The 24,703-nt window shown below is 40.2% G+C and overlaps 2 protein-coding genes and 3 non-coding genes across 5 annotated transcripts; all 5 read right to left on the bottom strand.

Annotated features, from left to right (window-relative positions):
• Positions 1-1,086: 1,086 nt before the first annotated feature.
• Positions 1,087-19,607, bottom strand: ncapd2 (non-SMC condensin I complex, subunit D2). The gene is made up of 32 exons (XM_054621576.1): positions 19,502-19,607; positions 19,059-19,178; positions 18,894-18,969; positions 18,757-18,815; positions 18,475-18,650; positions 17,801-17,946; positions 17,298-17,425; positions 17,007-17,130; positions 16,718-16,865; positions 15,561-15,758; positions 15,342-15,476; positions 15,151-15,238; positions 13,970-14,174; positions 13,708-13,826; positions 13,017-13,223; positions 12,656-12,830; positions 12,030-12,114; positions 11,693-11,829; positions 10,593-10,725; positions 9,824-9,899; positions 9,512-9,727; positions 9,264-9,424; positions 8,215-8,326; positions 7,875-7,998; positions 7,325-7,480; positions 4,836-5,013; positions 4,627-4,721; positions 4,343-4,423; positions 2,552-2,735; positions 2,288-2,456; positions 2,044-2,163; positions 1,087-1,410 (listed from the first exon to the last, which is right to left on the bottom strand). The coding sequence occupies exons 2-32, from the start codon at positions 19,174-19,176 to the stop codon at positions 1,328-1,330; spliced, it is 4,212 nt and encodes a 1,403-aa protein (XP_054477551.1). The 5' UTR covers positions 19,177-19,178; positions 19,502-19,607; the 3' UTR covers positions 1,087-1,327.
• LOC129110357 (small nucleolar RNA U85) lies at positions 14,813-15,101 on the bottom strand. Its single transcript, XR_008532221.1, has one exon. It is a non-coding gene; the product is annotated as a small nucleolar RNA U85 (small nucleolar RNA).
• On the bottom strand, positions 15,938-16,257 carry LOC129110356 (small nucleolar RNA U85). Its single transcript, XR_008532220.1, has one exon. It is a non-coding gene; the product is annotated as a small nucleolar RNA U85 (small nucleolar RNA).
• Positions 18,059-18,390, bottom strand: LOC129110355 (small nucleolar RNA U85). Its single transcript, XR_008532219.1, has one exon. It is a non-coding gene; the product is annotated as a small nucleolar RNA U85 (small nucleolar RNA).
• A 179-nt stretch (positions 19,608-19,786) lies between the features above and the next one.
• On the bottom strand, positions 19,787-24,523 carry ing4 (inhibitor of growth family, member 4). The gene is made up of 8 exons (XM_054621671.1): positions 24,457-24,523; positions 23,924-23,995; positions 22,940-23,106; positions 22,715-22,829; positions 22,505-22,616; positions 22,236-22,380; positions 20,642-20,703; positions 19,787-20,518 (listed from the first exon to the last, which is right to left on the bottom strand). Exons 1-8 carry the CDS (start codon positions 24,491-24,493, stop codon positions 20,479-20,481), a joined length of 750 nt encoding a protein of 249 aa, XP_054477646.1. The 5' UTR covers positions 24,494-24,523; the 3' UTR covers positions 19,787-20,478.
• Between the last annotated feature and the right edge of the window lie 180 nt (positions 24,524-24,703).

Raw genomic sequence — 24,703 nt, 5'->3', positions numbered from 1 at the left:
AACACACCGGCCTCAAAGTTCAGCAGCCTCTGATTATTTCAAGTAAATAAAGCCCCAGCAGTTACAAATGTACATCAGATACTGGACCCTGCAATCAGTGAAGATGTTTCTCTGTATTTAAAAGCAGCCTCTTGGAGCAAAGTGTTTGATGTTTTCATACCTGCACAAACAAGATTCAGCTTTGTAAAGCATTAAATAAAGTTTTAAAAAGGGCAAATTTACTTTACAATTTTACTACACTTGGCACCCACTGAATACATTTAACTCAAATTTGTCCTCAGATAAAAACCTAAGTGCTGCTGCAATCACACCACTAGCCTGTTGTTTGCAAGTGTCTTTACATAACATATCAATCACACATACAGAAATGCACCTCTCTCATCTTTTTCGGAGAGGACAACGTGTGGGAGAGGGAGTAGGCGAAAAGGAGAGATTAGCAATGAGGGGAGGGGAGGGAGGAGGGTTAAACTACCGTGCATGAAAATGTAAGTGAAGAGAGGAGCGCTGCAAGATAAAAAGTAGCAACAGAGAGTAGGAGGAGGTGGAGGATGGGAGAGAGAAAAAAAAAAAAAAAAAAAAAGCACCAGGCAGAGAGCGGAGGGAGACCTACAAAAGAGATTGATTACAAGAACAGAGGCGGCCAACGAGGCTACAGCTAATGTGTCAGACAGAATAAGAGCGGGAAAAAAACCCAACATGATTGTAAACAAACATGCAGCCACACTCACTGGTGAGGAGAGCAAAATTGTTTCTCGTCTGATAAAGACTTTAAACCGATATGAAGGATCATGCAGTAACAAAGGAAAAGAAACGAGAGGAAAATGAAGTGGAGAGGCATGTGGGATAGTAATACTGTCTGGGCAAGCTGTGACAACCCATTAAACACCGCTGTCCAAACACATGATACAAGCAGACTTTCAATGCTGCTTGTAATGATGGTGTAAATTTACTTGACATAACCCAGCAGACACCCCAACCCTTCACACATTTCTTTGCGTCAGCCTCTAGAGGTTTTATTCAGCGTGCAGAGGCCGGTGAGTGACGCAGCTCAGAATGAGACAGACAGCCGTAGAGTTCTTATCAAAACCAGAACCAGGTTTATTAAAAGATGTTGTGATTCCATGTTATTAGATACATCATCGGACTATTTGAAATTGGTGCTAAGTACCAATATGTTAAAATAAAATATACAAAAATCTTTTTTTTAAAAAAAGGTTAAAAAAAAAATGAAATAAATGCTATTAAAATAGTAAAAATGCAATGCATCATTTCAGGTAAAAGATTAAAGGAAGAGACACAGAAATAAGACAAAACAACAGAAGACAGATCAGTTTCTGAGGCGAGCTCGTCGAGATGTGCGGGCGATGGGCGTCGTCACTTTAGGGGTCTCACTCTCCGCCATCACAGCATCTGATGAAGAAATACATGAAGATTAGAAATTGATAAGCAAGACCAGTAAGGGACTCTTGGACTAAAAGGACACAAAAGAAATTGCTTAGGAATGGTTTGAGCATTTTAGCAGAAGGTATTTCAGTGAATCCTAAAGATCTAATTAGGAGAACATGCAAAGAAAATCTGATTTGTAATTTGTAGATTGATTTAATCCTTTCAAATTGTTTTCTATCAAAGCCATTAGAGATATCCCCAGATCTGGGATTAGTGCTGCTACAATGCACAGCTCCCTTTTAAGGGCAACACTCCTAAATCCTCTTAGACAGACGCAAGACTCTGAACTTTGTTGTATTGATCTAAAGTTTAGTACCGACTTCTGCCAAAATACTGAAGTCCACTCTATGGATAATACCAACAGCTGAAACAACTAGTCGTTTGGTAGAGAAAAGATACCTGAAAAAGTTATTTGCAGCTATTTTAATAATCAATTATTTTTATGTGATTCACATTAGGGGAAATTGTGTGTTAAAATTCCAAAAAACAATTAAAGTGTAAAAATTTAGAATGTAATTTGATAGGCAGAAGAATCCTTAAAAGCAATTTCAGATACAAGTAATTCAACTCATGAATTTATAAAGTGGCTGCACTCACCCTCTTCATCCTCCTCCTCATCACTGCTGAAAGTGATCACAGGTTTCTTGGACTTGCGAGATTTCTGAGGCGTCACAAAACTGTCATCGCTGCGGCCAGAAACTGATGGCTTTGATTGACCTGTAACAAATTCAGATCTTTTTTATTTTTTTGTCCAAAACATAACTCAAATAAAGATCACATTTTTCTGGTTGCTCAGTTTCACACACCAGGACCCTTGAATTATAATCCTATGACCACTGACCTCTCTTTATCCTCGCTCGGCCTCTGGCGGGCAGAGGTGTACGCATGACTGTCTTATCAGACGATCCTCCTTCATTTGCGTTTTCTTCATCCATCTCGGGACTCTCCACATTCTCGAGCCCCCGCGTGTGAACCGCAGTCAGACGCTTTTCAAACTCATCTACCTGGGCCTGGGGACACAAAGTTACCATCAGTAAACACAAAGATTGCATTAAAATAAGTTAAAGAGCACCCATCTTCTTTGAAATGGAGATGTATTTGGCACCTTGAACTGGGCTTTGGCTCCACGGCGGAGCTTGGCGGTGATGGAAAGCAGAGGCTGGTAGACTCCAGGCTCCGTTAACTTGTCGCTGTAACACTCCCAGCATTCCTGCAGCCTCTTGAATCCACGCTCACACATGGACAGCAGAGACAGAGACATGGCCAAGTCACACCACTGACGCTCAGTCCTGAGAGAGAAGCAGAACGAGAGTCGTAGGAGTTAGAGACTAAACCCGATTAGAAAATATGTGAAATGCATAGAAATCTAGCTCCTAAACATAAAACCTCATTACTCACGAATATGGCATTGCCCTGACATTTGGACCAAATCTCATTTTCCAGGAGCCTCTTGTATCTAAATTCACTTTGCCATTGTGTAATATAAAATGTCCTTCCTCAGAGTATGGGTGAGTCAGAGGCAGACTGAAGCCTGGCCGAGCCAACGGGTCCATATACAATCCTAAACTATATAGGAAGATAGTTTCCATGACTAAATGAGTGAACATATGTCAGAGTCTAGGTGAACTGCTCTGTGAAGGCAAGATAAGTGTATTGTATAGCACTTTTCAACAACAAGTCAAATGGTTTCTGCTTTTGTTCAAAAGCAATAATAATAAAATAAAATAAAATACAGTGCAAACAGGGATAAAAAAACTAAAATCTATTCATGTATGATTCAATCGTGTGATTTACACAAAACTACAAAATACCAGTTTTTCAGTGTGATTTAGCATACAATTAAATTTTGAAATCGGCAAGTCTGAGAGTTGGAGCAGATCTAAAGTGGGGAGAAACGTATTCAAAAGAAGAAAATTTCCCTTAAGACTGCTGCTCAGCTATCTTGGTTCAGCCATTTCATTTAATAACATTAAATCATGATTGTGCTTGGTAAGTAAATTATTAATTAACCTCATGACTGGATGTTTCATAAAACCAGAGTACCGTATTTTCCGCACTATAAGGCGCACTTAAAAGCCTTTAATTTTCTAAAAAAACGACAGTGCGCCTTATAATCCGGAGCGCTTTATATATGGATTAATTCTGGTTGTGCTTACTGACCTCGAAGCGATTTTGTGTGGTACACGGCGCTCTGTCAACATGTTTCAGTAGACTTAGTAAACTACAAAGCCGCACCGCTTGCAGCATTACGGCTACCGTAGTCAGGAGCGTCGCGGAGTAATACATACTGTGCTTCACCATAATATTACAGTGTGTGTGTATAAGGACCCCACATGGCTCCTGTCAAGAGACACGCTGACTGAACACTCAAGGCTATCAGTCAGTAGAACATGGGAATAGAGCAGCTGCGAGAGAAGTCAACATTAATGAATCAATGGTAGGAAGTGGAGGAAGTTTGACTGACTGACTGTTTTGTTTCGCTTAATGCGCCTTATAGTCCGGTGCGCCTTATATATGAAAAAAGATCGAAAATAGACCATTCATTGACAGTGCGCCTTATAATCCAGTGCGCCCTATAGTGCGGAAAATACGGTATGTTAAAAGCTTTTTGTGACCGGGCTGAAGACTGCGGGTGACAAGGAAATGTTAGAATTATTTAATTGCATCTTTTTCCATGCAGCTACCTCAAAACAGGTACTGTACATGGCAGTAGGTCTATGCCCACTGAGAAAGAAGAGACGTTAGGGGAAGTTGAAGTGGGACAAGAACCCTCTGTCATTTTCACACACTGAAAACACAGTAATTACTCACGCAGCCATCCCTGCACTTTGCACAAATTAAATACTAAGTGAAACAAGAGGAAAAAAACAGGTGAGAGGTGTTGAGATTTACTCACTTGGCAGTCCTAAAGCGCTGACACAGTTTCTCTACTAGAGACTCGGTCTGCCTTTCCTTGGTGATGTAGGAGAAGAGCTGTCTGAAAACACACAAAATGACAATACAGCATCTAAACAAAAACTCCCAAAATAGCAAAGCTGTCAACTTTCTCCTCGAAAGAGTCAAAAACAAGTCACGAATCTTTTCCACCGGGCCTGCCCAATCCTGCCCAGAACAGTCAAATCCTCAGTGGATGAAGGCAGAAAACGGGACTAGACAGATACCGAAAAGTATTCAACTCACTTCATGATGGTGTTGAAGTCCTCCGAGGTCATGCCTCTCTCTGGGTCGGACAGGCGGCTGATGATATCTGGGAGCAGGTTGTAGATGGCATTGTCCTGATGGGCAGCACCAAGAGTTAAAAAACGTCATTATTCAGGCTCCGTGAGTGTGTGTGTGTGTGAGTGTGAGTGTGAGTGTGTGTGTGTGTGTGTGTGTGTGTGTGTGTCTACCTTAGAGGCCAGCTCATTGAAGAAGTTCAGGGCCAGGCTGGTGATGTGAGGCTCAGGGTCAATTAGCAGCACTGCCACCTCGCTGACTTGACCTTTGACCTTAAGCACATCCTTAAGCACCAACTGAGTAAGAACTGTCACAGCGGTCTGCCTCACTGAAGGAACCTCGTCACTGAGCCTAGAGGAGAAGAGGACGAGAAATCACTGGATGATTAATTTTCTACCTTTTTCTGTCCTGATTATGGTGTGAAACCTATTTTTCTCAATCGGCTTCTTACTATGATTAAGAAGCCAGAAGTCAGTATCTTTTGTCAAACTCTAACTATATGATAACAGGGGATTTTCTCCTCTTAAATTTCATTTCGATTTTTGATAATGTAGTCACTAATATTGAAAGTATCAGAGGAATACAAAAGATTCTAACCCAAGTTGTCATTTCATCAATCCAAAACATAAATTTGAACTTTGGTTTGATTAAATATCAAATAACAGTCATTAGGAAACATCATCTGGGAAACATGAATGTCTGTACAAAATGTGCCAATCCATTCAGATTCAGGAAATTCAGGGGATCATAAAAGTCAATGTGTTTCAGCCTCTGGGCACCATGAATGTCCGTGCAAAATTCAATGGCAAAACATTGAATCGTTAAAATATTTCAGTCTGGACCAACGTTATAAAATGCCACATCACTAGCGTAACTAAAAACATGGGTGGAGATAAAAAAAACAAAAAACAAATTCTTGCCAACTGTGTATTTGCTGTATCGCAGTCGATTAAGCTTTCGGTAAAGACTGGGTTATTAGGCAGAACGTTACTGGCACAGCCTTGGCTGAATACAATGGGGTTGGACATGCTGTGGCAGGGCAGTCTGATAGCTTTCCGAGACCAATTTAGATTCACCCTCACCCATAACCACAGAACAAAAGAAACTAATTAACTATTTCTGGTTTATGACAGAGAGCAGGATTCCTGGCAGAGGATCAGACACCTGAACATGGCACTTCCACGAGCCAATGGAAAGGAGCTCGCAACTGCTACGACGCAGGGTAATTAATTCTTAACACGCTTATCGGGAGGCTCCAGGGAAGCAGCCCAGAACACAGTGGAGGTGTCGTGTGTGTGTGGGAGACAATAAGGGAATGCCATGTAATGCTTATCAGGTAAAAACACGAGGGCAATGAGGCATTAGAAATGAACAGAATGTCCAAAGTCCAAAACAAGTCCAAAACAAGTCAGTGAGCATTATCAACCATTATAATTAAAACTGCATTTCATCAAAAAGAGAAACTGCAGGTTCTTAGCTAGCTATAGGAAAACAAGTGTTAAGTGTTTTTAAAATGAAAGCGTACCTACAAGCATAAACTTGTGTAGAACCTTTGACTTCACCCGAAATTATTCCCTTTCTGCTCACCCAACCGCTCTGTATAATTACAACACACTCGTCATTGGTTCTAGTCACAATCTGCAACACACTAGTAATTAAGTTGTTCGTTGTCTCAAAGTACCCATGTTTGAGGCGGTCAAAGGCTCCACCCCAGTTCACGTGTGGGGGTGGGTTTATCTACTGGCCACAGACCGCTGGCCAGTTCCCATGGCAACCGCAGTGGTTAGGATACAAAACATATCATTGGTGTTCGTGAACACACAGATCACCTAAAAGTTTGTTCCTCCCATTAAAAAAAAATAAAAAATAAAAAATAAAATAAAGTTGTGATGGAAGAGTAAACTTTTCCCATCATGTGGCTCAGTGGAGCACAGTGACAGCAGCAGCACTCGGTTGTGGGATCCGGATGACGATGGCTGAAGTGTACAAGCGGAGGGGGGATGTTCGCTGAGACAGGACGCCGTTTACAGTACACCCACTCAGCTGAGCCGTCAGGCTATCCTTATGTTGTTGGGTGGAAAATAAATAAGCAAATCTAGCGCTTTTGTGATAATGTCCATCTAATTGAAAAAAAGTCGATTAGTGTGACGATGAGCATGAGCTGCTACTGTGACAAATTAATTTAATACAAGGTCAACTCCATCAGTGTTCTTTTCCGGATTTTCACGTGGAAACACCCACTCAGTAGTTAACAAAAAGCCGGGATGTATGTTACTCAAGCAAGCTAATCAATAAGGTTATCAATAATCAACATTAGCTGTGCTCAGTTTGGAAAAAATGAAAAGGGATAATTTGGATTTTTTGAAGTGGGGTTGTGTGATTACACCTGCAAGATAAAAATTGGAGTCTGGTGGCTTTGAAAAGAGCAATAGAATGGCTTCAGTTTGCTGGCTGAAAGGGATGTTTGACGGCATTTAAAGCAGCTGTGAACAGGAACAACAGAGAAAATTGTTTTTTAGAATGGCTTGGGAAAAATAGCAATTTGATGCTAAAACATGTACTTGGTCCAATATTTGTATTTCAACACTGAGAAGCTACAGAACGATAGAAGAAACTTAAAACAATGAATGCCACCCTTTAGTTGCACTTGTCATTACATTACCTGGCATAGAGATTCTGAGTCCAGGGCTCCAAAATGTTTGGAAAACGTACGGTGAGATCTCCCAGGGCTATTATGGCATTTGCCCTGACCACAGGGAGAGAGGAGCGCTCCAGCACGGTAAACATGAGACGGATGTTTTCTTCACACACCGATGGGCTGGTGGAAGAGAAAGAAAATCACAGCATTAGAAGTCATTTCAATAATTCAGGTCAGTTTGTCTGGAGTTACGTTTCCTGAAGACAAGTCACATATGTAGGGGTGCAACGTACTAATATTTTCATCACTCTGAGAGTTAGTTTATCAATTAAGTGATTTATTGTTTGGTCTTAAACAGTATTACATTATCCAAAGTTTTATTTAACATTTAACTTTTGTGTGTTTGTGGAACAACACTACAAAAACAATAATACATTTAATATCATAGAAGACTTAGTATGCTGTTCATGTTACCTGTGCTGCCTTGTACAGAGCAGCGTTTGTTATTTAGTCTAACCTTATTGATATGAATATATAAAGAACAGGAAGAGGGGAATAGGCAATATGTTTTTACCTTATCATCATGTACTGAGAGAGCGCCAGACAGGCAGCAGTGGTGAGCTGTGGGTGGGAGTAGCGTCCTGGGGAGCTGCAGACTCTCACCAGCAGGGGAAGGAACGCACACAGCAGGTTCTCCTCTAAACAGACAGACAGGAGGGTGGGGATAAGATGTTTAATATATGAAAACATTATATTCTCAAAAATCGATGTTAACAACCAGAAAAAATGTTTTTTTTATGAATAAACAATTTAATTTCAATTCCATGAAAGAAAATATGTTTGTGTCTGCTGTCAATTATAGTTCTTAGTAAGAATATTGCCATGGGTGCACCTCTAGCTCTGGTTTTTCTTACCAGCGAGTAATTCAGTCTCGCAGATCTTTCTTATGAGTTCAGCCTCCGTATCTTCAGCAGAGGCACCCATCAACCCCAGCTCCTCCTCCATAGCACTCTCATTGGCTGCTTGCTGTGGGGAAAAACAGAAGAGCTTTACAAAACTGCCACTTCCCCATCTTAACACATTCCTAGAGATCATAATGGGAGCGGTTGGACTTGAAGCTCACTCTGCTGATGCTGCAGTCATTCAGAGGATTTTGGCTTCCCATTAACTTCTATGTGCCTTTCATCGACTACAGCGTGCAATTACATTTCCCCTGGTGAATTTTGGTCTCACTGCAGCGTGATTGTGACACTTAATAATCCTAAATGGACAAGTATGAAACGCAGCCAATAGACTTGAAATTTGGTTACAATAGACTCCAATCGGGACAAGTTTTCACACGAGAAGAAGGTATCAAAACAACTATTGAACCTCTTTTCAAATCTCTCTATGCCGCTTTTTGCATAAATTCACAAAGAAAACTCTTACTGGCGTGGTATACCATGTGACAGTGACAGTTTTTTTGTCTCTAAGACTCTGGTTATTCATAGAAAATAATTGTGAAAGAAAGTAACAAAAACTAAGTAAATAACAAATCTGACTCATGCTAATTAAGAGATTTTTATTTTCGTGTTCCTTGATGAGCTGAACAATTATGAGCCATCATTAAAATGAATCTCATCAAGCCATCCTGCTGAGACTCATTCTGATTGTCACAATGATTTTCACCACTCAGGGGGTCGTTTTGGCTTTAATGTAATATTAAAGTATCTGCAAAGTACTTTTAAAATTCCAGGAGCTCTGATATGAACTGAAACAGGGCTGCAACTTATGCTAATTTCTTGATTAGAGGATAAATGTTTGTCTATAAAAAACATAAAATTGTGAAAAAGGCCTCCAAAATTATCCAGAGCAACATATTCAGACTATTTAGTTAAAATAATACTTCCATTCAAGGGCATTGTGCTGGATTGTTTTATACTCCTGTGGGTGAGTGTACTAGTGTGATATACAGCCTCATTACCTTAGCTTTGCTGGATGGACCCTTTTCCTTTTCCTCCCTCTCCTCCGTCTCTCCTCTCCTCCTCCGCAGCTCAGCGCTCACACTGCGCTCAAGGTGAGACACCTGCCAGAAAGCCACGCAGCCACACAGAGCCAGCAGCTGGGCCAGACACACGCAGTTCACTGCAGGAGACAAAGACACAAAGACAAATGTTATTAACAGTATGTTGGACAGGTTACACAGAGTCAATGTAGACCAAAGAGACTCACCTTGTTCACCTTGCTCATTGGACTCTTGAGATCCATCTTGTGTTTGGCCAGCGTCCTTGTTGAGTTCGCCACCTTCTGCGATCTGATCTAGCAAGAGGCGAGCGCTGCGCTGGAGCAGCCGGGAGCACAGCTGGTCGGGGGATTCAGCCAGGAAGTAGAGAAGACGGACGGCCTGCTCCATGAAGCTCTGCCAGTAAGGGTCTTCCATCACCACACCTGGAGCAGTCAGGTCAGAGGGAGAAACCAGCGTGAAGCAGGTGAAGGCTAAGATGAACATATTGCTCGACAGAGGGCACATTTGTCTGCATTTACCTTCAGCGATGGCCTGTGTGAGGCAGGTGAAGAGCTGATGGTCCTGTGGCAGTCTGAACGGCGCACCTTTTGATAGCTGGTGGAGATAATGCAGCAGAGGATATTAACATTTTGTTGAAGCCTACAAAAAAAAGCCCCATTTTCCTGCCCCATAGAGGATAAACGGCATTTCATGCATTTAATTTATACTTAAAAATATGCAATAGTAACACTTCATACACAGCAAATTGCAAACCTAATGTGAGATAACGGTTGGAAATTACGAGTTTTTGATACCCATCATTGTTGTTTTTCCAACAAATACGCTGAATATTGGCAGCAGTTGATATTGAGTGTGAGCATGGGGGTAATAGGACATTTGGTGGTTAATCATTTTAACTCACACAGGAAATGCATTTAATTAACACTTGTGTTTAGTTGACAATAGCGTTACTTCGTTATTGTTTGGGAAATACAGACACCACTGTTTGTGTATGTAAAAATAAATTGCAAACCCCTAAACTTACTAAAAAGTAATTTACAGACAGAATCATCCTACATGTCACATTACTTGCTCCTTACTATTTGACAGCAGAGAGCTTAAACCCCCTCTCAGACCTCCAATAAAAGAAATGCAAATGACTTCATACATTTTATAACCCCAAAAATACAGATTTTCAGCACCGATATAGAGAACATGAAAATCTATTTTATCAACACACTCAAGTCAATGTGGCCCTCTGGTCATTAGGACTTGCTTAGAAGCAAATCACGATTTATGTCTCCTTACCCTGTGATGGTCCGTGATGCTGCAGATGGTGATAACAGAGTCTCTGGCCAGAAGAAAGTCTTCAGTCACTTTTTCTCCAAGAGCCACGGAACAAAGAGTGTCCAGATTACTGAGGACCACCTCCCTCTCTGCCCTGTTGGATTAACATAAAAACAAAAAATACATTTCTACAAAGAGGCATTAAGTTTAGATTTTATATTCCCTAGTGATCATACGATTATGCTAAGCGAGATAATAACATCTCTGGCCTACATCACCCCAAGCACTCTGTGCTGGCCTTGCCAGTGCGAGGCTGCTGCCCAGATAATGCGTGTAGGAGGATGGGTTAGAAGAAGTACATAAGATTTAATAGGTTATGAATGCTGCCGGCTGGATGAAGAGAGGCAGCAGTGTGGGTGGACTGCAGATAGTCTTTTAACTGGCTCGCTCTTTCCTACAGCTGTGGCAGTCTTTGAGGTAGATTGAGGGGGAACACTAAAATATAATATATATATATATATATATATATATGCAGTGAAATGCACTGGCAAGGAGCCTAGTTAAATGGTCGTGACTTCGATTACAATGAAGAGGAGCCGAGGCTGAGCTTGTATTCTGACTAATGAGGGGATTTGCTGAATGTCAAGTAGCCAAAGCAGAAACAAAATTTAAAAAGAAGCTTCTCTATACAGCCAGGAATATTGCAAAGTTAGGACAACTGAACTTAAACACAAAACTGTAACAATGAAATTAAATAAGATGAAACCGAATACTATCCATTCTAATAATTGCACAAGCATCACTTATACATCTCGAAAAAAATCCAGATAAATTAGTTCTCACCACCAACACACCTCATCCATAGTAACCAAGACACAAGTATGTACAGCAAATGGAAGCACTACAGTAACAGGAACAGAGTCGTTTATGCTAACTACTGCTTATGTTACTTAACAGTCACAGTAGGTGGGGCTAAATTATTCTAGCCTGCAACTTTAAAGCTGAGTGGCATTTTTTATACTCAAAACCAAAGTTAAAAACCTCTAATATTGTACCCCCTTTTTCTCATCATGGCATTGAAACCTTTCATAGGAGCATACGGAAAGTGGTCCGGGTCTTACCGTGCAGCCATACCCAGCAGTAACACTGCAGCTCGCCTTTGTAAGCCAGAAGTTTCTCGTTTGCCAGTAAACCTTTCCCACAAGACCTGCACTACAGTGGACTGAAGATGGCTTCCACTGCCAAAGAACTCCTGCACCTGAAGCAACCACCAGAAACATGTTTCAATTCTTCATACGTTTTATAACAAAGTATACAAAATACAGAAAACACAAAGTAAATCAAATTCACACTGTACATTTTATGGCTGGTCCATTCAATATTCTGCATAGTTGTGTTTCTTTATTTGAGCATCGTACACAGAAATGATTCATACGAGTGTATTAAAGTGTTACTCACTATTTCCTCAAGACACTGGATTGTTCCCAGAGATGCATCCACCATCAGCTCAGAGAGACTGTCAACAAGAGTGTGGGCTTTTACCCTGATGAAAGAAGAGACAGCTAGTTTAAGAAGAGAACGCAACACTAATTTTGAGTATGCACACATAATGCATCATACTGGTGAATCATGTAATTTCATGTTAGGTTTTGACTCTAGTAACCCTGAAGCGGCTTAATATGTTCCCAACAGTCAAATATATAGGGCTGTACAGTGCCATTTTTTGTTATTACCCTTGAGTTTTTAGAAATCACAGACTTAAACAATCCTTTGCAGCCACCACTAGAATCTTATTCTACAGATAGTATTATGCTAATAACATTTGTGTAGCCTGATTTTTATCTGCAACTGTGCAGGAATACCAGGTTTAAACAAAACAAAATGAACATACATGCCAAAAAATAAAAGCTGCACAGCATTTATGTATATTTTGAATGTCAACGTTATCAATGGATCTTTTGACCATTTGGTACAGCCCTACACCTTTTTAATCAAACTAAATGAAGTATCAGCTGAAATAACATTAAATAGTCACTGTTAGGGTCTTTTCATATATATTTCATGTATGAGGTAGTTTTACAAACCGGATGGTGTCTCCCTGAGGGTTTAGGTACAGGCGCCTGTAGGCCTGAACGACAGCATCTTTAATGGCAGCGTCCGTTGACCAAACCAGAGGCAACATCTTCCTCACACCACTGACAGAGTTGGCGACGCTGAACTCACATACAGTCACACAAAACTGCACAGCCTCCTGGACCACTGAAACCAAAAACTGCCTTTGTCAAATGTGAAAATATTTCTTAAATTACATCAAATATATTGAACTGCACATGTTCGAGTAGGTTTGCACTCCTGTTGCTAATTAAGGGTGTTCCTGTTGAACAGGAGGCTGGGATCTTTTTGTTGTTCTCAGGAAATAGTCACTCTAATAAATATTGCCTCTACCTGAAGTGGTTTTCAAGTAGAGCATGGTGTTGATAACAGAGATTGCTCTCTCCACTTGTAAGGCGAAGGTTTCCGTGTCTTTCAGGTACTGCACCAACATCTCTTGCTTCTTCAGCTCCCCATCCTCCTCTTCCTCCTCCTTCTCTGCCTCCTTCTGTGGGGTTGGTGGCAAGTTCTGGCTGAGCTCAGAGGTGTCCTCGTCAGAGCCTGAAAAAAATAAATAAAAGGCAACTCCTGTTCAACTCAATACTTGCCATTGCTTTTGTAAATGTGTTTTTTGTTCTCCCTGTCTGAACTGCTAGAGGATAAAAGAGTCTTAAAACAGAGCTAAAGGTTCTAGTGATCTCACACATCCCATTTCATGTTCATCAACCAAGTGTTCTTATTTATTTCATGAAATGATAGAAACATTTTGTAAGTTAACATGTGTATCTGGCAGTGTTTTATGCTCTAAAATATATCCTCTAGTCACATCCTTATATAAAAAGGCAAATATTACAGACAAGTCAGTTATAATGAACTGCCAGTGAGCGATAATGTAAAATATATTTCCTCTAATCAAGAGGTAATGCAGAGAACCAAATCTTAAGTGTGTTCAATCATGCTTCCATTAAGATTCACATCTAAGAGCTCTTATGACAAGTATATCTCTAGATAGAAACGCATCACTTGAACTGAGAGTAGGCTTTACCTTTGAATATCAGAGCCAGTGTGTCTATTACAGTCTCTGGGGTGAGAGTGGACAGAGACGCAAACATTTCAGATTCAGGGAAGCATCTGTGGGCTCTTATACAAAGACGCACAGCATTCCTGCAGAGAGGGAAGACAAAAGAAAATGTCACACATCATCATATTGTTGGCTAATTGACAGTGTGGGAGAAAGAAATCATTCAGGTAGTGACCCTTGGTCTTGGTCAACTTTTACCAAAGCCGACACTGGTGGTTTGCATCACCTGTATTTGTTGACACGGAGGAACTGAGCAACCTTCACTGCAGTCGCTCGGTCGTCCTCTGCCTCCTTGTCCTCCTCCACATCCCTGTCGTCATCCTCCTTCTCCTCCTCCTCTGCTTCACTTGTGGGCTCCAGCTCTGCCCTGACAGTGACGAGCAGCTCGGGCTCCATGGCGGCCCACAGCTCAGATGCTTTAATCATTGCCACTGCCGGGAGGGAGAGGGAAAGAAAAAAAAAAAAAAAAAAAAAAATGTAATTCAATAAGGATGACTCAGGTTAGAGCTACAAAGAAAATGAAGAGGAACAACTGACAGAAAAAGGTTGCAAATTAAATCAATTAGCAGCCGTAGGACAGAATGTTAAGAGAACTGTTCTTTGGATTAAAAACTGCAATGTCGGACTCTGGAGTGCCAGCATTTTATCTTATTTTGCTACTGTGCCACATTGTTCTTTCTAATGTTAGATACACAAGGTTGTGTTCTTTCCAAAGCTAATTTATAATATTTTAAAAAAAGGATAGAAGTTAAGGGCTGTACAAAATAGTTGGAAGCTTTATTCCTAAAGTCGACATTCAAGTTCTAAATGTTGCACGTCTAGTCGTTCTCTTTAAAACCAGTATTTCTGCACAGTTGCGGATAATTAGGCTAAACTATTAGTTTTATACTATTTGTAGAATTGTAATTGAAAAGGTGGTATGTGAATATGTAAACATTGCAAAAATTTGCAACATGTTTTTTTTCTGACAATATATTCTGCTTCACTCATATTTATTAGCCTTAAGCATTTCAAAAACAACATGTTTATTGCCGTTGAAATACAGTTTTGCACAAAAGATTCTGAAATTGACCCTCAGATTACCAAAGAAGCAACTCACAGTTCACTGAACATTGAAGAGAGCTGGGTGAGCTCCTTGCCCCTTACACATATACACATACTGTCAGCTTTATACCCATGATTACTCCACTTTAACTTTAAAAAAGGACTAATTTGGGGTAAGCTAGGTCACTGTAGGCAAGCCCTTACAGCAGAGCAGGAATGCTCCTCTGCACTGCCAAGATTACCTGCCAATAGAGGCAAGAAGAACCCAGCTCTCGTTCAGTAAGCTCGTATTCGCCTTGGTCTCATCACTGGGAAAAACATTTAAGCATAAAGGACAATGAACTTCGCTTGGTTTATCCTTACCTGGTGCTTTTCCCGTTAGTTTCTCTTTGATCTCTTTCAGTTTAGCGGCCTCTTTCTCCAGCGGTTTCTTCAGATCTGCACTGCTAAGCTGAAGAAGAAGAAGAAGAAGAAGAAGAACATAGGTCAGTGAGAATGTGAAATCTGAAAAAACTGCTATTCCTAGTTATCATTATGGTGTTGCTTTTAGTGACCTTGCAGCTATAGGGGTTGTGTGCGATGAATGCTGCCAACAGCTGGATGGCACTCTTCACTGCATTTATAGATTTGTCCATCAGTCGCCCCACAGCAAGCTCCATCACCTCACTGTACTTACACAGGGGAAGAGCCTAAACACAGAGATTGTAATTATTACCAAGTGGAGCATTTAATAACATGCATTTACAGAGACTCAATAAGTGAATGAAACTTACTTTGCTGTTGACTATGCGTGCATAGACCTGCAACACACGTGCCCTAACGTGGGAATGCGTGTCATGAAGATGTTCCTGCAGTGTGTCAAAGAAGCGGTCGCGGTCAGCTTTACCAGACTCATCGAGCCCGTCACCACACAGGACCCGCACGAGGATCTCTCCCAGGACCTCACACACGGCGACACGCATTGTGTGGCTCTGGAAAACAGTAGGAAATAGGGAAAGGGTTCTTGTGTCAGTGACATAATATTTTTAGTTTCTACAACAATCATTGGCTCTTTAATGAGGATTTATGCATATTGGCATTTCATGATGCAAGAATGATGCATCAAATCAAATAAACATATTACTTTGTGTCCAGTTTAGTTTCTGAACTCTGCCCTCAGATTACCAAAGAGCAACTCATTGCAAACTGAACCTTAAAGAGAGCTGGGTGAACTCCTTGCCTCTTACACATACACACGCAACCACACACACACACACACACACACACAAAACACACTGTCGGCTTTATCCCAGCAATTACTCTGCTTTGACTGTAGAGGAATAATTTGGGTTGAGCCAGTTCACTGTTGGCGGGCCCTTACAGCAGAGCAGGAATGCTCCTCTGCACTGCCAAGATTACCCGCCAATAAAGGCAAGAAGAACCCAGCTCTCGTTCAGTAAGCTCGTATTCGCCTTGGTCTCATCACTGGGCAACATGTCAACTGAACAGTTCTCTTGTATCCGTATGGTAACGCTCATTAAGTCCTCAAAGAGGGGCGATGAATTATTCCAGCATAACAACAAATCTTGCACTTGAGCAACAGAACTTATTGACCAATAAAACGGCAGCAACTCATACTTATTATACTCATTAAAGTTATTCCTTTTCGAGAATCACTTCATAGTGAATGCAAACTCGGACATGGAGACTATCTAAAATGTAACTGGATGCTGTGAAGTCCCTGTCATGTATGACATTTGCTACAAGTGGACTGTTACCCTGTGAAGACATTGTAGCACATTACTGTTGACATTACTGTATAAGCTAGACACAACCCATGACGGGGAAATTAAAGTATGTACCTAACATGAATTTAACAACAGTTTCCCCATTCAGGGGCTGTAAATTAATGACTATGCAAGCAAGAAGAACATGTTCAAGTATTCAGTACCTCTCCTTCCAGGTGTGTGATGAGCACACTAATGTTGGGGATCATTAATTCGGGCACTAGGGAGCCGAGTTCTGCAATGAAGGAAGAAAAAGCTTTGACCCCTGATGCCTCCCTAGCAAGTTCCTCACTTGACCTCTGACCAATCTCCCTGAAGGAATAGGAGAAGGGGGGGGGAAGGTATGAACTTTCAAGCATGATTAATTACAACCAAAGATCAGATTAACATGAACAGATTTACAAAGAGGACAATCTGTTGTAAACTCAATATGCACACATTATGTTTACTGACCTTATAACTTCTCCTATGATCGCCCTGACTCCATATTCTGTGCTCCACACAAACACTGCCTGGGCAAACACGGATGACAACTGCTCAAAGTGTTGCAGCAACTGGATCACCTTTACACTTGCACCTGTAGGAGTTGAGAGAGAGTATACACTAAAATCCAAATGTACAATGTTTGCTGAAAATCAATAGGTCTTGCAATGATGCTTTATTATACATCAAATTTATGAAACTGAAAGGGTCGACATGCTTTATCTATTGCTCACAGGTTCAGCATTTGACTATGAGACTAACCCAGAAGGTGGTTGTACTTCTTGATTAGCACTCCCAGTAGGTGGATAATACAATCTCTGGTGGGTTTGCTTTTGACATGGCTGATGGTTGGGTTTTCAAGTAGTTTATAGCAACAGCAGGTCACACAACTAAGAGAAGAAAGGGACAAAATAAACCATTTGAAAGTGTGTTGGTGTTGTGGTACAGTAGAATAAGCAAGAAGCAAAACTTGAAGCCAAGTTTTCACTATTCTCCATTAGGTAATTTGCTAAACTAAATGTTTGCAATGGTTCTTAAGCCTTACCACAAAAACTGGTGTGTGTGATATTTAGTGAAGAGCTCAAGAAGACAAAAAAGAGGACTGTGAGGAAATGTTCACAATGGAAGCAATTTAAACACAAACAGGCACCAATGTTATCAGTGCCAGGTATAGAACAAAGTAGGAGATGACACCAACTAACTGAATACAGACAGCTCAGTCTGAAAGTGTTCTCTTGCCCAGAGCTCCCTAATCAGCTGGGTACCTGATAAACTCTTCCTCTACCAGGGAGAGGCTCCAGAGGGAACGAATATCCAGCTGGAGGAGCTGGACGAGGGCCTGCAGAACCTTCTCTCTCTCACTGTCCCATTGTAGCAGTCCTTCTCCACCACCTTTGCCCTTTTTACCACCCTGTGTAGGACAGATAAAACATGACAAATTCAATCGGTTGAGCCAAATAGATAATCAACTCAAAAGATACACAAGACAATAGAATTGACTATGAAAATTAACTCTCATTACATGCCCTCAGCTTACCAAAGACTGTAGTTCATTATTGTCAAACCGACTTTTGAGACTATAGCCTCTTGCTAGCTGATACATATACATTCATACAACACACACAAAAAGACAAACATGCATCCACACATTGTCTGACATCTCCTACCTGACCCATCCCATGGCTCTTGGGGGGCAGAGGTTATAGAAGGTGACAAGTTAACTGTGGATGGGCCCTTACAGCAGTGCAATAAAACTCCATCACACCACCAAGACTACCCATCTAACAGCAGGCTAGAAGCAACAATCTCTCGGTCTGACTGGATCATCAAACTTGCCATGATATCATCATGCGGGCATGTAAAATGGTTTAACATTGCAAAATGTCCCTGGCATAGCCATTAACAACACGTTTCTTAGATATATCTCTTATGACCATACCTTCCCAGGAGCCGTGACAATACACTGTCTATTGGAGTCGCTCTCAAAGATCTCTGTGAGTTTGCAGAGCAGGTAGACACTCATTTTAACTGCATTAAGTTTCTCTTTGCGCTCTGCCGATGAGACCGAAGTGGAGACCAGAAGCGCTGGCAAGGAAGCAGCCAAGCCATTAACCACTGAGAGGATATAAAATAAAAATAAAAAGACAACATGTGATCAATTCAGCACACCAAGGCAGAAATTTTGACTATTTAAACATTGAAACATGAGAAAAACTCTAACCTTGTATTAGTAACTCCAAAGTATCCTCTTTCACACCCAGCTCCACTGATCTGCATTGCCTTAAAAAGAAAAGACAGCAGTTTAGTGCCCATGCAGCTTTACTGAACAATAACAAGCTATATATAATCAATACTTACTGGAGCACGCTGTATCCTGTGTCGAAGTGTTCAAGTATACACATAGGCCCCTGGCTTCTCAATGCAGCCTTAAATTCTATGTGGAAGAGAGACAGAAAGTGGTCAAAAAATACACCAGCCCAAATTTAAAATGTCTGACAAAGAACATCTCCAAAAGCTACTTACTACTGAGATAGGGTGGCAGCTGTTTTGGGGACACCACATCCTGGACGACGTACTGGTTGATCCCCCCAGACTTCACCAGGTCTCCCACGCACACGGGCACAAAGAAGTCCCACGACATCCCTGAATCAAGAACAAAAAAAATAAACAAATTATAACTTCATATTTCCGTCAGTTTTTGACAATAACTTGGAAGCTAAAGTGGACGACTTAATTCTAACATGCCAGTTAATATCACTCTCAATGATAAATCATATTATGTGAACATTACTGGTTTGTTGTGATTCTAGCTAGCTACACAAACACAAGGCGCTGCAGCTAGCAACGTTAGCACGCTAGCTAGCTGCTAACTGCGTCTCCTCACTTGTTGGCCGTAACTTTATTTTTTTTAACTAATCTACACTAAGCCAACAACTGTTTTACTAAGTTATACAGATAACACTCACCTCTACCGACTGCGGCCCTCTTATCCACGACGACGACCTCTGAAGACAAACGTGTGGTCTGCTCTCTCCGCCGCCCACAAGCTGTTTGAATCCGAAGGTTTGAAACTTATTTGGATATCGCGCCAAATCAATGGAGCTCTGACGTCACAGGATGCGCGTTGGTTTTGCGCAGCACTGCCACCTACCGGTTAACCGTGAGCACTACAACACGACGCTAGAGCCGCAAAGGAAGACTATCTCATAAAAACGCACAGACAAAAGGACAACAAAGGCAAGTTTTTTTTTGAGGTAGTAGCTGTATTCAAATGATTGACAACACAATCACCCCCCTCTCCACTGTACCAATGTTTCAGCTACAGAGATGACAATACTTTTCAAGAAATGTTTTACTTTCTATACAGCACTCAATCAAATGTTAAAATTAAAATTGGTTTAATTCACTTCCCACAGATGACTAATACTGTCGGGATGCAGCATTTGTCCTCATGTTCTTTTGCCCTCTCGTTATATTAAAACATAAAACTAGTGTTCCAAGGCTAACCACAAGAAACTAACTATACAACAAAGCAAAAAAAAGTATTCATGGCCTAACTGTTTTCAGAGAAAAAATGTTGTAGCACATGTGAATATAGTATTAAGTATCGTGACAACTTGGAACTGTTTAACCACTAGGGGCATTTGTAGTGTTTATTATTCACTCGTGAAACATAATGTAAAAAAAGAAATCACAATAAGAGCACCAAAAGTAACGTAAACGAAAAACATGTTAACTGTTTAAAAAAATGTTTTTTTTAAATACATTTGTAACCACTTGGCTCTTTCAAACACACTGCATCAGACCAAGGCAAATTATATAAACCAAAAGAAAAGCACCAAATGTTAAGGAAGATGAGAAACAAAAAAAATCTAGAAACTAATGAAGAAATATTCTTCTCATTTTCCATCTGATCTGTGTCCATGTTTTTTCCCAGGTGTTTTTATTTTCTCTTTCTGTCTTGAGAGCATCGTGGACAATACCTGCATAAAGAAAGCAAAACGCCCAGCAAAAATAAATATTTAGTTGACTTAAAGGAGTAACAGTGCGTACATTTATCGGATGCATTGAAACTAGGATAGAACATTTCATCCTGGGTTTCTTACCATTTGCCTCTTGGTTTGGTTGTCAGGCCCACGCATGCAAAATGGAACCACTCAATGGAGCACTGGAGCAAAGACAAAAAATGATAATGTGCTGTTAAGTATTCCTGCAAATGGAGCACTTAGTCGAGACAAAATTATTCAAAACACAAGATCGAAAACAAAATCAACCTTTAAAGGAAAGTTATCTCATACAGCGTTGGTATTGTTGCATCTGCTAATTAATCACTTGCTCTGTCATCTGTGACCTTATCTACAGAGGAAGAGGCACAAGACTGCAGGACTCATAAGCATCTTATTGGTTTACATCTAGGAAATGTGTAAGGGAAAGGATGTAGTTGTACTCTATGTGCAAAAACAAATTACTGATATATAACATTAAACCTTTTTTTTTCAAAATCCTTATTTAATCTTAATTGCAGGCCTGTTCCATAAATGTGCATTGTTGTTGACCTTTGTGATACTTGAATGTTATTTCATGTTAATGTTATTTCAATAAAACAAACATTTAATCAAAGGTTGTTTAGAAAGGTCATTCAATTTGCATGTCTTTTAAACGGAATAAATCCATAGTTTGTGTTATCAGATAAAAAAAGATATTTATAAAAAACTCCACATTTCCTTTTCTTGCAACATGTCATTATTTTGATGAATATAGGCAATGCAACTCATCAGCAATATGGAAAACAGATATAGAATCCACAAGGTTCAAAACAGCATAGAAAGATAACCAATGATTAATTGTCTCTAATTGTTGTCTTTAGACAAATGTTTGTATTCATTAAACACTTTCTTTGTAGATATATTTGTCATTTTTAGTTCTTTACTTGTATTTGCAATCAGAACCATGCTGTGAGCTCTTTTCTATCTTCTTTTGTTGCCTATTTAAATAGTTTATCGCTGAATTATTTCCGTATATCAAAGGTTTCAGTTCACAACATCACCTACAGCCAAAATATACACAGCTAAACATTTTCCACTTTGTTCGCCTCCACCTCTATAATAAGGGCAACTGATGTAAAGCATTATTAATCCACAAAATTAAAGTAAAGATTAATGTCAGCTTCCTTTGTGTAACAATTATGCCACCTACTTTTAAACTAAATCCATCACAATATTAATTTCCTCCCAGGGATGCAGTGATCCTACTTTTTCAGTCCAGATACTGATATCGATACCTGGCCTCCGGGTGTCGGCCGATACATGTACCAATCCGATACCATTGTTTAATTAATTAGCTGTACCCCTCATTGTGTGGAAGAGACTGGTGTCACTTCCATGTGTAAGGCAACATCAGGCTCTACTTAAACATTGCTTTCTTAACTTTGTGTAACAAAATTAAAAAAATAACTACATAGATATAAATGTAATTAATTGTTATTTATCAAAATTATTGTTTCTGATTCCAGATCGGTCCATTGTCTCAATGCATGATTCAGCTTTTTGAGTGGTTGTCAATATCTAATATCAGTATCACTGCATCTCTAGTCCCACCCCATAATCTTGTTTAATGCAGAAAGATTTGGGGAAATAACAAACCCAAAAAGCTCCTCATGTGACCCCTGAGACTGAAAGGGGGCAAAAAAATAAAACTCACATCAGTGTTGTCACAGCCGATCATCTCGCCGTAGGAGACCTGATGACACAGACAGTAGGTGGGTTCGTTGGGGTCCACCGGCATGTCCAGCACATCAGATGGGTGCACATTCCCAAAGTTGGTGGCAGGGCTGTTGAATTCTCCTCTGAAAATGGGAGAAATTTATTGAAAGTGGGAAAGGGAGTATGATCATAAAACTAAAATTATAATTTCAAACATGAAAATAAACACATGGTCATTACAAGCTGGAAATAAGATAAACGACGTACGGTTGAAGGAGTTTGACTTTCTTCTGTGCACTTTTAGGACTCCCATCTTCATCTGAGCTCTTCACTTTAGACCTTGTTTTAGCGGTCTTCTTTTCCTTCTGTCTGGTTTCAACTGGAAATACAAAAAACACTTTATTACTCCACTAAGTTTGGTTTTGGTTACCCTGCAAAAAATATAAGAGATATCAAGCCAATATAGTGGACACACACCCTTCTTCCCCTTGCTGGAGGTGGAATCATAGTCGGTGCTCTCGATCTGCTTTTCCTTCAGGTCAGCCTCAAACCGAGCTAAGTCTGTGTCAAGACGTCTGATGTGTTTGTCGACCTGCAGATAATAGAACATCAGCCGACTGATAGTAGCATTGTGGGTTCATCACTGTCTCATATTATTTAGAGATGTATGTGAAATATTATGTTTATTTGTAAAATACTAACCATCTCATAGGTCTGCATGGCCAGTTGCACCTTATCATCTCCAAACTCCTTGCATTTACTGTACGACTGCTGAATCTGCCTCAGTATGGACAGCTTTTGTTCAGAGGACAGAGTCCGCGCATTGGCTGTGTATTCTTTAGCCAGAGAGTCTATCTGTCCCTTAAGATCTAGAAGAGAAACAAGTAAACCTAAGTAAAGTAAAACATCTAAAACAACATTGTTACTGTTAAGACAAAGTTAGCAATGGATAAAAATAAATAAAAAATACTCAAATATACAAAACATTATTGCAGGGACAAATCTCAAGTGTCTGTTTTCTTGTTTAGCATGCATAAACAGTCATATTGAGCAGTATATTAAATATCTTGGTTACTGGATAGAACATTTAGTTATTTTTGCATCACTCACAACTTATTATACTAAATTGACAAAAGGTAATTATTACCTCAAGGCTGTTATGCAGTATATGCAAGTATTCTACTGAAGATCAGTGGTTCCCAATCTGTTCGGCTTAAGTAATGAGTACTTTTGACTTCTCTTCACAGGTTGTGGCATCAGAGGACATTAGTCGTAAGAAGATCAGTCTTGGATTGTTTCATTTTAGGGATGTTTTTAGTGTCCTGATGAAGTTTAAGTATCCAGTATTTTACAAGAAAGGGGCAATCAATAGAGAGATCAAATATACAATTTTGTACAACAAATGTTTTCCCCCCTAATTTTCGTAATCCTACAGCCATCCCTCAGACTCCCCTCAGGATCCTTTCGGGGACCCCGAGCCCTAGGTTGGGAAACACTGCTCTGACCCATCATAAGACCTTTTGGTGGTGTGCTGTACCAGGTCTCTCTAACAGTACAGCATATATATATATATATATATATATATATATATATATATATATATATATATATATATATATATATATATTCCAGCTCAACCCAGAGTAACAATCCCCAGTAATGAGTTCATCAGCTCATTGTTCTCACCTTCTGTCCGCTGATCTAGATCCCTCATCAAATTGAAGTTTCTCTGCAACTCGAAGGGCAAGTTTTCGATGCCTGGTGTTGTGAAGGGGGAGACGTGAATCAGTTTACTTTCAGTGTGATCAACACGAAACAACAACCTACAGCAGGCAGGATGGATAGATTAATCATGTGCGCCGGATGACGCCATTAACTAACATTCAAATGCATTGCAGTAAAGAGCAAGGAGGGGGGGGGGACTACTGTATTTGCTTGTTTGATGAACACAAATCATGTCAGCAGGGAAAGTGATTCATACAGTAGGTTATGTGTGTAATCTCAAACGGCATCCTTCTCTCGCTACGGTGCGATGCGGTAACTGCTGCCCCAGCACATAGACCGAGCCTAAACCCGCCGGCCGTGAGGAAACGGTTAAAGCGGTTCATTCCGGACGGAAGATGTGCAGGAGCTACATTACACAACCAGAGACCGAATATAAAACCAGCTAATTAGGATCAGATGTTTTCAAGCATTAAAACGCATAATAAACAGCTTACTGTCCAAATAATGCTCCAAATACATCCCCGCCGCCATCTTAGAAAATGTAAACAACACAGCTTCCGGTCCGAAATGGAGCAATCTGATTGGCTGATTCCACAGGCTGATATAAATTTGTCAAAGTAAAACTAAATAATTGTAATCAATATTACTTGGCAAATGATACAGCTATTTAACTTATTTAAGATTGACAGGCAATATATTTATGACCCAGTCAAAACTTTATTTCAAGAATATCCAATTACA

Source organism: Anoplopoma fimbria, chromosome 20 (genome assembly GCF_027596085.1).
Source record: "Anoplopoma fimbria isolate UVic2021 breed Golden Eagle Sablefish chromosome 20, Afim_UVic_2022, whole genome shotgun sequence".
Taxonomy (NCBI): Eukaryota; Metazoa; Chordata; class Actinopteri; order Perciformes; family Anoplopomatidae; genus Anoplopoma; species Anoplopoma fimbria.
Note: the sequence above shows the minus strand (reverse complement) of the source record. Positions and strands in the feature narration are given on the sequence as shown.

Excerpts from the sequence above, each read along its gene's own strand:
- ing4 (XM_054621671.1), bottom strand. The coding sequence starts at position 24,493 with ATGGCGGCGGGGATGTATTTGGAGCATTATTTGGACA. Across the intron at positions 22,830-22,939 it reads CCATGCAGACCTATGAGATG|GTCGACAAACACATCAGACG; the intron begins GTTAGTATTTTA and ends TATTATCTGCAG. Across the intron at positions 20,704-22,235 it reads TCGGCTGTGACAACACTGAT|TGCTCCATTGAGTGGTTCCA; the intron begins GTGAGTTTTATT and ends TCTTTGCTCCAG.
- ncapd2 (XM_054621576.1), bottom strand. The coding sequence starts at position 19,176 with ATGTCGTGGGACTTCTTTGTGCCCGTGTGCGTGGGAGACCTGGTGAAG. Across the intron at positions 15,477-15,560 it reads CACGCATAGTCAACAGCAAA|GCTCTTCCCCTGTGTAAGTA; the intron begins GTAAGTTTCATT and ends CTCTGTGTTTAG. Across the intron at positions 13,827-13,969 it reads CTCCGTGTCAACAAATACAG|GAATGCTGTGCGTCTTTGTA; the intron begins GTGATGCAAACC and ends CCCTCTCTGCAG.